We start from the raw sequence: 13,368 nt of genomic DNA, 5'->3' as shown, positions 1-13,368 counted from the left end.
ACGTTTTAGTTATCTAAAGAAACCACTTGATACATAAAGCAATAATGCTTGGACGAAACATTGAAAGAAATTCCCAATTTTGAGAGCTGCGCATTATGGCGAAAGATTTGCTGTTCCATTTTATTAAATTCCATGCTATGTGAGAACCCTCTTGTTTGCTTCATACATTGCGATGTGCAGTTTTAATTGAAGCGTTGTAAAAGTTGTTGACATATTTATCACTGCAGTAAACAAAGCAAAATTACTATTTAAACAGTCATATCACGTTGCGATTTTGTCCCCCATTCGGACAAAGGCGCCGTACCAGACTGGATCAAAATGGGCATCAACGAAGACTTTGACGAAATTTTGCGAAACATCGGCGGTTTTGGATATTTCCAAATGCGCCAATATTCGCTCTTAAGTCTTGCAATGATGTTTAGTTGTGTCAGTTTCATTGGATTCCTGTTCACTGCTGCTATCGTTCCGCACAGGTATGAAACAAATCAGATAGCACAAATACAGCGGAAATAGACTAAATATCGAGGCAGCAAAGTGCGATTTACCTACTAATTTTAAGTTCATTTTATACTTGATATATAGAGAACAGCTTCACTCGACTCTATTTGAAAAAAAATTGTTAAATACTAGAAGCTTACAATTTTTTTAAATTTTTTTCTAGATGCTTGATTCATTCGTGTGGAGACGAGAGTTTAAATTCACCGTTTTTGCCTCCCTGGCTACACGATGCCGTGCCTTTCAATAGGGACGGAACGCCCGAGTCGTGCGTCAAGTTTCTAAGTTTCAATTCAACCGCGGACAGCGTTTGTAGCTTCGACAGAAGCGCAAAGGAAAGATGCCAAACGTGGATTTTTGACGGGCCGGAACGATCAATTCAAACTGACGTAATTTGTTGATTAGACGTTGCACTTTATATGATTCAAAACAGAGCAGTTTTTGTTGACGTGCCCGGAAAATGAGTGGAAGCTGGCGCTAGTGGGAACAGTTCATGGTTTCGGGGCCATGATAGGAATGCCTTTGGCTGGAATTATTTCTGACAGGTGAATATACTTGACTGGAAAATATTCTTTCAAGGATTAATTCAAATGTATTGGCAGATATGGAAGGAAATCAACCCTGGCGTTGGTGCTCGTTATGTCCAGTGTGTTGTGCTTGATGAAAACTCTGACTAGCAGTTATAAACAATTTTTGCTCCTGGAATTTATGGAACCGATTTTTGGAGGAAATATATATTCGATCTGCTTTATTTTAGGCATGTTCATCTTCATCAAAGGACTCTTTTGAATGTATCATATATATAAATATGATAATATTTAAAAAAATATTTATTGGTCGATTGCACTGGTTTGTGAAGAATTCAAATCAAAACCAGATAATTAGATGATATGAAAATTTCAATTTTATAACCTTTTTTACAACAATATCTATGATTATTTTACAATTGATTTAATATATTTCATTTTCAGCCTTTGAAATGACTACGCCAAGCAAGCGGGTTTTAGCTTACATAATTATAGTCGTGTCGTTCGCCCTGGGAAATGCTGTCGTTGGCGCAGTCGCCTGGATTTTCAGAGACTGGAAATACATTTTGAGGGTTTTGTCCGGACCGGCTCTGCTATTTGTTTTATATTTCTGGTGAGATATTTTGACGATGCCATTCCCACCACAATTAATTTTATTTATATTCTTCAGGATAATGCCAGAGTCAGTAAGGTGGCTGATTTCCAGAGGGAGACTGGGCGATGCTAAAAAGCAGATTATGTGTGCGGCAAAAATGAACAAAATTAATCTAGGGGACGAGTGCATGAAGGACTGGGAGAACGGACAAATTGCTCGAGTGGTTCGAAAAAAGACAAGGCACACGTTGATTAAGGGTGATAATTTTTTACACGCTTCAGGACAGTGAGGAATGCGGAGATTCTGCACGGTCAGCAATGCAACAAGTAAGCAAAAGCCCAATCTTGTTGATCAGACTGGCTGTGTGTTCGTTTTGCTGGTAAGTATAATTTGCAAATCGAGAGAGAAAATATTGCAATTCCATTTTTTCTAAAGGGCTGCTGTGAATATCATCTACTACGGATTGTCTCTGAATTCAGTTTCCTACGCTGGGACAGAAAACAAATACCTAAATTTTATTCTGACAAGCTTGGTTGAAGCACCCTCATATGTGATTACTTGGTTCAGCTTGAAAATAATAGGCCGCAGGGAGACAATGTGCATAGCACTCGTTATATGCGGCGCAGCCTGCTTTGCAAGTCCATTTGCGCCCAAAAGTAAGTGCAGTTTGGCAAATCTTTTAAAAAAAATTAGCCATTTAAGTGGTAACGCTGCTTTCATCTTAAAAATTTTTCTAGGATAGCTTGATTTAATATTTACTGAACGCGCACCCCTAGATTATTCAGGATAGGAAGAAAGAGCAGCAGCTGTATATCCAATGCTCCTTTATTTAGGTGCCGCACTCCGTCTCCCTGCCTACCTTCTTGGCAAACTGGCAATTACCTCAGCTTATGATACGCTGTACATCTTTACTGCCGAAATTTTCCCCACAAAACTCCGCAACTCCTTGCTCGGCATTTGTAGCATGATCGGTAATTTTGGAACAATGATCGCACCGCAAACGCCCCTGATGGTTGGTTAGAAAGTAAAAAAAATTTGTCATATTATGCTTTTTACTTCAATTTTTTCAGAGCCGCGTGTCTACTCTGTTGCCACTTCATTTTTTCGCTGCTTTGTCTGTCACCGCAGGGGTTTTGGTGCTTTTGCTTCCTGAGACAAAAGGCAAGGCCCTGCCAGTTACAATCAAGGAGGCCGAAGAGCTATCAAATCAGCCCAAAATGCAAAAAGAAGATGCTTGCACAACGAAGTTTTAGTTACTCGTAGCTAATTAATAAAAATGCGTACTACCGATATAACTGGAAATAAAATTTATAAATATATTTTTAAAAGCTGAAGAAAAGTAAGAAAAATATCGATCTTATGTAGATGTATTAGATTTTCCAGTGGCGAGTAATACATTTTTGTATCTAAAGTACACGCTTTATCAATTTGTTAGATACACAAGAAAAAATTATTGTATAGACTTTTTAATTTATGTTAATATTTATATCTTGTCAGTAAAATAGAGGGCGGTTTACAATCAATTTACCTTGTTTTCCATATTAAAAACATTAAAAAGCATTTAACATTTCTGTCTACAGTTCACCTTTCACAAACTTGTAAGTTGTTTGTTGAACTGATAACAGGGATGGCGAAGATTGACGGCAGCGTGAAAAAAGTTTGATATGTTTACCGCAATATGACACTTCTTGCACTACAAAAAGCATTTAAATAGAAACTTCCGTGACATATATATTATACAGGACTGATCTTGTTCAAAATGGGGATCAATGAGGAGTTTGAAGAGATGCTGCGAAAGATCGGTAGATTTGGCATAACGTCGCTTGGACTCTAAAAGAATGGCGAAACATTTTTAATCAATATTAATCATATACTTTTTGTAACATTTCCGATTGGCTCTTTTATCAACTATTTTCGATCAAGGAAACCGCAGGCTTTTGCCGGAATCAGTGCGTTGGCTAATCTCAAGAGGAAGACTGGGCGATGCTAAAAATGATATTCTGTTCGCGGCTAAAATGAACGAAGTCACTCGAGGGGACGAGTGCTTAAAGAATTGGGAAAATTGTCAAATTGACCGATTGGTTAGAAAACTGCAATTTGAACATTAATCTTTATTAATCAACATAACTATTAGGCCCGCAGTGAACATTGTCTATCATGGTTTTTCTGTTGAATTCGGTATCGCACGCCGGCACAGAATACTTAATCCTGAAAGCTATTAGTGGAGGCGTCTTTGTACTTGATCACTTTTGGTTTGAGCTTGAATCAACTAGGTCACAGGAAGACCTTGTGCTTGGCGCGGCCTGCTTTGTTAGTCCATCATTATTTGTGCTCGCGACAGTAAGCATTGTAAATATATGCTATTAGGAAATATTAATTTAACTTGCAAAACTATTTCTATCAAAGCAACGCAAAAAAAGAGGGATGGAGGGACACTATATTTTTAAAAAAGGTCAATTTGCATCCCACTTTTCCATGCCCCATATATTAAAATAAACCACCGAGATATTATAAGACGGGGACGGTTCATTTTCTTTTTTTTTATATATTAATAATAATTTATGTGCGCTTTAAAATAATCTAGACGCTGCTCCTCATCTTCCTGTCAACCTTCTCGGAAAATTCATCATAAATTTGGATTATGATGTTCTGTACGTGTTCACCGCCGATATTTTCCCAGCAAAGCTTCGCATCTCTTTGCTCAGCATGTGCAGCATGATAGGCAATTTTGGCACGCTGGCTGCACCACAAACGCCAATGCTGGTGAATCGATTTCCACTTAAAAGCTGTCGTGCGTTTGGCCAGAGCTAGTGATTTTTATTATTTTTGTAGACTCTATCGTCACTGTTGCCACTTTATTTTTCGGCTCTTCAGCTGCGGTCGCAGGGGTTTTGGCCTGGAAAATCAATGAGCTGTATGATGAAAACATGTGCTATTAAATAATTGCGGAATAAATTGACGTAATAATCGTACAAAGAAAACTATAGTTTGTTTTAGATAGAGTTACATAACGGCTTACAATTCTCCACCCTATTTAATTTCACTTATTAATAGGATTATTTGTTGTTGTTTTAAATTAATTTTCTGCATAATAAAGTATTTACACGTTTTTGCATCTTGACGTTAATAAAGCAATGCAAAAGAAAGGAATGCGGCTTGCGTCGTTCCAGCGGTGGTATTTACTAACGCGCTTTGCATGGATATCGCACAAATAAAAGTTGGTAAACATTAAAATAGCGGCTCCTACCAAGGAAGAGCACATTCGTCTAAGTCGATTCGCCAGCCGAAGATGGGTGTCAATGAGGAGTTCGACGAGATGCTGCACGAAATCGGAGGGTGCGGCCTCTACCAAATCAGGCAATATATGCTCGTGAGCCTGGCCATCATATTCAGCGCCGTCGGAATGATGGGATACGTGTTCATAGCCGCCATTGTGCCTCACAGGTAATTCGCAATAATTGTTAGATATCTGGTGAGGAAAGCAAAACTTAATGAGTTTTATGACCACGTTCCAAACTCAAAAGATAGACGGCACAGAGAGGAAAATTAACAGTGATATGTATTTTTAACTCATAGCAACCCAAAATCAATTTTTAAAATGTTAAGTATTTCTTGTAAAAATTAAACCAATCGAGAACAATCCATTTTTGAAATTTTCAACTGAACTGCAATCTCAAGTAGTGTTGAAAAAAATTGAGAAACATTTTTAAACCAAAATTAATTATCCTTAAAGTTGATAAATTTATCTGTTTTAAAACACCAATACAAAAGTTTGCATTCTATATTTTAAGGTCATGAGGTTATTCAGGATTTGATTTTTAATCCACAGATGCCTGATCGAATCATGCGGTGACGCTAACGAATCGTCACCCTTTTCGCCTCCCTGGCTGAAAGACGCGGTCCCTTTTGAACGAAGCGGCAAGCCGGCGGCGTGCTATATGTTTTCTAACTCGAACGACTCTTGTGCGTTTGACAGGAGTACGCAAAGACGATGTAATGAGTGGGTTTTCAGTGGGCCAGAGAGGTCCATCCAACATGAGGTAATACTAAATATAGAATTGATCCGGGATAGATTGTCAATTCAATTTTAGTTTTTACTCACGTGCTCTGAAAATGAATGGAAACTCGCATTGGTTGGAACATTTCACAATTTCGGCTCAATGATTGGCATGCCCATCTCTGGATTCATATCAGACAAGTGAGTAATTTATTTTTCTTCGTGTTTCTTCATTGAGTAATGATTGGAGAAGGTACGGCCGAAAAACAGCACTTGTCCTGGCCCTTTTCCTGTCCGGAGTTTTCGGCATGATGAAAACCCTTGCAACCAGTTACGAAATTTTCGTGACTCTAGAAACGATCGAGGCCATTTTCGGTGGAAACATTTACTCAACTTGCTTCATTTTAGGTAGCAAAATAATTCAACAACCATGCAATTTTATTAAAGCATCACACAATACATTCTGACAGCTTTGGAAATGGTTACTCCAGGACACAGGGTTGTGGGATTCATGGTGATCGTGTTTGCGTACGCCTGCGGAAACGTGTTGGTCGGAGCCGCCGCGTGGTTTTTCAAAGATTGGAGCAGCATCTTATTAGTTTTGAACGCGCCTGCCCTGCTCTTCATCTTTTACATAAGGTATAGTACAGAGAAACAAAATTATGCTCCATGTTAATTGCGTCAAGTCAACAGGTTGGTTCCGGAGTCAGTCCGGTGGCTTTTATCCAGGGGCAGACTGGCTGACGCAAAGAAAGTGGTCAAATACGCCGCAAAACTCAACTGTGTCGAGCTCAGCGAGGAGCGGATGAAAGACTGGAAAAACGACCAAGCTAATCGAGTGGTACTAAAAATTAGTTGGATTGAATGATGTTCAAAACAGATTTTACAGGACGTGGAATATAGTGAAAACGGGGACTCATTATGGACATCGTTCGTGCAAGTGACAAAGAGCCGAATTTTGCTTCTCAGGCTCATTCTAACTTCCTACCTTTGGTATGAACCAAATTTTTGGGTCAATTTTTCACTTTTTAATTTTCAATTTATTAGGACTGCTTCCAACTTAGTATTTTACGGACTGTCCTTAAATTCTGTATCGCTGGCCGGCACGGAAAACCAGTACTTAAATTTCATCCTGACCGGCTTGGTCGAGGCGCCCTCGTACATTATCACTTGGCAGTGCATGAACAGACTAGGCCGGCGAAGGACTCTGTGTATCATGTTTGCGGCCAGCAGCTTTGCCTGTTTCGCAAACCCATTTATTCCCAAAGGTGCGTACAATATTCCTCAGCTAAAGCGGATTGAACTATATAAATAATCTGAGGGATCCAAAAATACATATTTTTGGTGCAGATGAAAAACTGATTTTGTCATATGGCACAGTTTGAAAAATATGCTACATATTTTAAGTGCTAAAGCGTACGGTCAGTCCTCACTTAGATATTGCAAGCTTTTTGTTATTGTTTTAGCCATGAATGTTATTAATTTCTTCACTGATCTCAGTGCCCCAAATGATTGGCTGGTTAGCTAGATTAAAATATGCACACATATATAAACGCACGCAGAGAAGAGGTCAGTTGGAACGTAAACTTTAAACTACAACAGAAAATTAGCGGAAACAAAGTAATTCTTTTGAGATAAGAATTTGTTTGGGGAAACTTTACTTAAAATTTAAAGTGGATGGAAATAGCTTAACCTAGATAAACCCTTTGTCCAGAGGTGTATTAACAGTAAAAATATTAATAGAACAGGACAAATCATAAACATTTTTAAGTATTTCATTTTTTCGTAAACAAGTAAATTAACTTAAAAATTTTAAAAGAAAATATTCACAGCAGTTTATGATAGACGGATAGATTTCTATGCATACACTCAGAAAAATTAAATCTGAATTTAACTTTTTGTTTCACATATCTTATCAGTTGAAAGTGGGACATTGCGTAATTTTTTCAATCAATAATTTTTAAATAAATGCCTACTGGGTTAGACGGTAATTTAATGGACAAAAAACTTTAAAATTATATTAACTGGTTTTGTGCTATAATTTGAAACTATCGAGTTGCAGAAGCGGGATCTGCTCGTTTGGGTGTGTACCTGTTCGGCAAGTTCGCAATAACCGGCGCCTACGACACCGTTTACATTTCAACAGCGGAGATTTTCCCGACGACGTTGCGGACGTCGCTGCTCGGCATCTGCCTAATGGTGGGTCGCAGCGGCGCCATGCTGGCTCCCCTGACACCGCTACTTGTAAGACCACGCGCTAAATTAGTGCGGTATCGCGTGACTCAATGCGTGATTTGTGTTTCTCTTTCGTAGTCGCAGTTCTCCAAATTCCTACCGCTGGCCCTTTTCGGCGCGGCTGCCCTGCTCGCCGCGGCCATGGCCTTGTTTCTGCCCGAGACAAAGGGTCTGGCGTTGCCCGTCTCGATCAAAGAGGCCGAAGATTTGTCCAGGCAAGCCGAGCAGACCGCTGGAATAGAGAAGAAGTCTGAGATGACGAAATGTTGACGCTTTCTCCTCCCCGCCGAGTATGTCACCATTTGAAACGAATGACTCATAAAAATCACCCTCTTGACTCTTGAAAATAATTTTAATTTGTTCTGAATTAAAGGCGAATACTATTGCAAAAAGTTGATTTGAACGTGGTTTTAAATTATTGAAATGCATTTATTTATTTACAAAGGGGAAATTATTTGGATTCTTTCATAGCTCTTTCTTATTGGAATTTTTGCAATAATTCACGTGTAAAAACCAATATTAAAAATCGTGCGAGGTCATGATTTGGTTGCTGCACGCAGAAGCGAAATGTTCCCATTCTGGCGCCTTTCCATAGTTTCGCAAAAGCGGCGAATGGGTTGTAAACGGCGCAAATTTCACCATTTCCACCCGCTGCGCAGTTTCATGCGAATCAATCGAAAGAGAGTGCCCAAAACGATTGGATACGCTCGCCGAAAAGAGTTTCAATCGTCTGCAAGCACGATAATCAAGTCTTTTCATGAGAGCGCGCGACTTAATGAAGCCATAAAACTTCTCTATATCATCTTCCACGAGCCAAGTAATAAAGTAATACGTTTGTCGCCACGCTAGATTCACAAGTTATAATTCCGTCGCCCTTGAGAGAGTAACCCCCTTGTTAACACACGCCGCTTGAGTCTTGAGAAGCAAATTTCCAGGGCAGTGATGAAAGCAGACAAAATAAGCCTTATTTTTATTACATTTGGGATGCTTTCATCGCCCAAATGATGCCAATATAATTTACGATAGTTACCGTTTCAACTGTAAATAAATAAATAAAAGTTATAATACTAGTTACTAAAGGGAATTGGAAAGCTTATCCTTTTAATTTATTTTAAGATAAATATTTTTAATTGATAATAATATGTTAACGGTGATATATTAATTATTATTCACATTAGATTTCATCAAAGTAAGTAATTTTTGAATAACCATTAATGATCGATTAAAGTAAGTAATTTATTTGTAAAGTAATGTGATTTTAAAGTGAGACTAGACTAACCGAAGTTTCAATAGTTTTAAAACTTCTTTCATATTTTGAGCAACACTTTTGAAATAAATCCGACGTTTCATTTCAATTGCATTAATTTTTAATGATATTATGTCGCAAGACGAGAACAAATAGTGATAATACAGAACTCTACAAACATTGAAACCATTTATGGTATTTAATTCTCAGAGCTATCCAATGTTTAGAATTTTCCTTGAAACTGCGCCGTGTTTTCAAAATAGACTCGGCAATGACACTACTTGAGAAATATTGAGCGCTTCTAACTAATTAAACTGACACTTAAAATCTAACACTTTAAACAATAAATTTTAACATTCGAACACTATCCAATTTTAATGGTTTGAAGTAAAGTGTAATTTGATTTGAAGCAAATTCCAACGAAGCCTAAAATTTAATGCAATATAAGCTGTTTGTCTGGTTTTTTGACACTGCCCGCTAATATCGTCAGCGTGGGGTCGTTTTGTAACAATTAGAATAAGAAAAGAAGCGAGTGCCATCGCACAAATGCTCAATTGAGCAGTGGGCCTTTGTGGGGCAACCGCTGCCCCTCCCTGCCGCACCGATGGACGATGCCTTCCTTCCACTGCTATACCGTCGTCGTCGCCGCCGCCGGTAGCAATTACGTGTTGACAACAATAAGTAGAGCCTTCGACCGTACGGACGCCGCAGTGTCCCTGGCGCCCGCTCGCATGCACCGCGTATGCGTGTACCTTTCGTCGTTCTCCCATCTGCACTTCAGATACCATGGTCAAACCCGCAAAAAAGCGTAACGAGGTGCTGGATGAAATCCTCGCCGAACTAGGCAGCTTCGGCAAATTTCAGGCGCGCAACTATGCTCTTATCTGCTGCGCTGTGCTCTTTTGCGCGGCTTACACCGTCACTTACATCTTCTCGGCAGGAATAGTGCATCACCGGTAAGTTAACTTGGTAAAGCTTTTACTAACTAATTTTAAGCGCAAACTGCACTCGTTGCGAGGTTTAAAAACAAATGGAACGCAGTGAACATTGAAGATGGTCATCACTGACTTTCTAAATGATTATACCAGTTATTTTCAGTGTACATACTTTGGAAAACAAACGTGAGCTTGTGGAACGAAAACAGAAGTGTGGATTTCCAATCTTTCAAAGCAATCATAGTGCTTGCTTTCTATTTGAATAACAAAATATTCAGCATGTTATCATTCTAGCATAAAATTAATACGAAGAAATAATATTTTGAAGAAACTAACAAAATAAACATACCTGATTGCTTCCATCAAATTCAAATATGATGTATCTGAATTTAATTTCCTGGTATAAATATTTGAAAAGATACTGGTTTTGCTCAAAATTGAAACGCAAGAAAGGCTAGTCTAATCAATATTTAAAAATAGGGTAAATTTTCAAACTGATATATGGTTGAAACGTCTCATTCAAATTCTGCAATTTTGGTTAACTAGAAAGCTTCAAAAAATTTAGATATGGAAACGAAATCAAGTCAGCGTGGCTGCTCCTTTTATAAATTCCTAAATAAAATAACCTAGCTATTAGATGTGCGACAAGACAATATCTGACACAAGAAGAATTCAAAGCTGGGTATTTCCTTTGGAATCCGTCTCAATTTTGCATAGTTGAAATTTTGAACTGTTGATTCCACTAGCCTATTGTAATCCACTGGTTGTTTTACTATCTTAACAGTTATTTTTACAACTGAAAAAGCCTTCTCCTTGACAGAAGCAACATCCATCCTAGCCATTTGTAGGAAAAATTGTGGAAATAGTTTTACTGAATTCATATTTAAATTAACAAATAAATAAATAAAAAAATGTGTGCAATACAATTTGTGTCTAGGCATTGAAATCAACCAGACGCGTTAAATCCTCAACTTATGATAACAGCTCAAATTCAACAACAATTTTGAAACATATCTACAGATATAAAAAAAATTGTTTCCAGGTGTTTGGTGCCCGAGTGTGGCGAAAGCGTTGACAACGCGACTTATGATACACCTTGGCTGCATGATGCTGTGCCTTTTGACAAAGAGACCAAGGTTCCCTCCTTCTGCAGAGCTTACGACTCGATTGAAAACGCGACTGACCAATGCAGTTTTGACTCGGAGTTGACGCACGAGTGCAGTGAGTTTGTTTTCAAAGGACCGCAAATCACAATCCAACAAGAAGTACGCAAATATTTGACTAATTTCAATCTATTTCAACAATATCTTAGCTTAAATTTTTACGTCTTAGTGTTTTTTATCTACAGAAAATACAATTATTAAATAATATTTTTATTCCCACAGTTTAACCTGACATGTCACAGAAACTCGTGGAAGCTGGCATTTGTAGGCAGCCTGAACAATGTCGGCCGTTTGGTTGGACTTCCGGTCCATGGATATATTTCAGACAGGTAATTAGTGCCGACCCAGTCCGAAACTAATAAATTAATGAGCACAATGATTAATTTTGTACCAGATTCGGGAGAAGAACGTCGCTTATAGTAACAATGGTTGGCTCTGGAATATTTGGAATTGTGCGGACTTTTGCGTGGAATTACGAGTCTTTCTTGACGTTCGAATTTCTTGAGGCCTTCTTCTCAGGAGGAATCTATGCCGTCGCTTTCATTCTAGGTTAGTATTGTCACCTCTTATTGACCTCCATGCCGCTGGAATAGCAAGGGCACCGAGATGCATATCATTTAATTACCCGACAAGTGCACCGCCTTTGACCGTAAAGCGAGTGTTATAAAATTGACACATTGATTGATACAATATAAAATTAATTTTATAATAATTAAATAATTGCAGCGATGGAAATGGTCGGCCCTGGCAAACGAGTGATGGGGGGTGCTGTGATCGTTTGGTCGTTCGCCCTGGGCCAGGTCTTTTTGGGCCTAATGGCCTGGTGGCTTCCGAACTGGAGGACAATGACTATGGCTATTTACACTCCGTCTCTTCTCTTCATATTTTACTTTTGGTAAACGTCTTTTTAGAAATGAAAACTGACATATAAATTTATTGACTTTCATGCGATTTAAAGGCTGATCCCTGAATCGCTAAGATGGTCAATGTCCAATGGCAAATACAGTGTGGTTCGGAGAGTTCTGGAAAAAGCAGCTAGCTTAAACAAAGTTAAGTTCAGTGAACCCTTGCTGACCGAAATTAATACCTGGGTTGATGGACAAAAGGTAGCAATAGAAACCTGAAATGTGCAATAAATGACTTAAAAAAATTAACCAGGAAGAAGATAACAACGGTGCAGAGGATGATAAACCACTGTCATTCATTGCTGCAATGAAAGAAGTGTTCACTTCAAAGGTGTTGGTCCTCCGTCTGCTCAACTGCTACCTCTGCTGGTAAAAAAAAATTTTAAAAAAACTCAACGCAGGGAAGTTTTCAATTTATTTCTCTTTAGGGTAACAAACACTCTGGTTTACTATGGTATGTCCCTCAATTCGGTGTCTTTGGCCGGCACCGACAACGAGTACATCAACTTCATCCTTGTCAGTGTGGTCGAAGCACCATCTTACATTTTCGCCTGGTATGGAATGAGCCGATTCGGCCGCAGAAAGTCTTTGTGCACCGCCCTGCTCCTCAGCGGAAGCTGCAGCTTCGGCAGCTATTTTATCCCAAAAGGTGAGTTGGCCTTGTGGTGAATTTTCCCAATTAAAGTACGATGTCTGCAGAGAGCAACGTGCTTCGAGTGATTTTGTACATGACCGGCAAATTCGCAATCACCGCCGCCTTTGACTCGCTCTACGTATTCACGGCGGAAATTTTCCCGACCAAGCTAAGGACCAGTCTGCTTTCGTCCTGCTCCATGGTCGGTCGCCTCGGCTCCATCATGGCCCCCCAAACACCACTTCTGGTAAGTCGACCAGTAAACGGCACGGATCCTGTGTTAAATTTTGTAATTTCAGGCGGAAATTTCACCGCTTCTGCCGCTGGGAATTTTCGGCGCGTTTGCTTTGACGTCCGGCGTGTTGACTTTGTTCCTGCCTGAAACGCTTGGGAAATCTCTACCCGATTCCATCGAAGAGTCAAAGAACATTGGCAAGGAAAATGGCAATTCTAACTGCAACGGTACGAACAAAGTCGTGCCCACGATTATCCTTTCGAGAGTAGAAGACGAGACCAATAAATCAAGCTAACACCGTTAAAATTGACTAATTATGTATATTTATATGAATATGTTGAAATTTCACAAATCATGTAAAAAGAGAAATAAAAAATGCGTCTATTTTTACAGAGGATGCG

At 39.0% G+C, this 13,368-nt stretch overlaps 2 protein-coding genes across 2 annotated transcripts; both read left to right on the top strand.

Moving 5' to 3' along the window:
- Window positions 1-268: 268 nt before the first annotated feature.
- LOC135942346 (uncharacterized) lies at window positions 269-8,246 on the top strand. The gene is made up of 20 exons (XM_065488414.1): window positions 269-473; window positions 662-884; window positions 934-1,040; window positions 1,098-1,252; window positions 1,467-1,635; window positions 1,693-1,840; window positions 1,899-1,996; window positions 2,053-2,273; window positions 2,451-2,629; window positions 2,688-2,863; window positions 4,855-5,061; window positions 5,447-5,657; window positions 5,709-5,815; window positions 5,868-6,022; window positions 6,085-6,253; window positions 6,308-6,455; window positions 6,504-6,607; window positions 6,662-6,882; window positions 7,677-7,858; window positions 7,928-8,246. Exons 1-20 carry the CDS (start codon window positions 319-321, stop codon window positions 8,117-8,119), a joined length of 3,327 nt encoding a protein of 1,108 aa, XP_065344486.1. The 5' UTR covers window positions 269-318; the 3' UTR covers window positions 8,120-8,246.
- Window positions 8,247-9,746: 1,500 nt separating this feature from the next.
- Window positions 9,747-13,364, top strand: LOC135944085 (organic cation transporter protein-like). The gene is made up of 10 exons (XM_065490818.1): window positions 9,747-10,051; window positions 11,073-11,295; window positions 11,416-11,522; window positions 11,588-11,742; window positions 11,920-12,088; window positions 12,152-12,299; window positions 12,352-12,467; window positions 12,527-12,747; window positions 12,798-12,979; window positions 13,032-13,364. Exons 1-10 carry the CDS (start codon window positions 9,882-9,884, stop codon window positions 13,260-13,262), a joined length of 1,722 nt encoding a protein of 573 aa, XP_065346890.1. The 5' UTR covers window positions 9,747-9,881; the 3' UTR covers window positions 13,263-13,364.
- Window positions 13,365-13,368: the final 4 nt, after the last annotated feature.

Source organism: Cloeon dipterum, chromosome 4 (genome assembly GCF_949628265.1).
Source record: "Cloeon dipterum chromosome 4, ieCloDipt1.1, whole genome shotgun sequence".
Classification (NCBI taxonomy): Eukaryota; Metazoa; Arthropoda; class Insecta; order Ephemeroptera; family Baetidae; genus Cloeon; species Cloeon dipterum.
The sequence above is the reverse complement of the archived record's forward strand: the minus strand, read 5'-3'. Positions and strand labels throughout refer to the sequence as shown.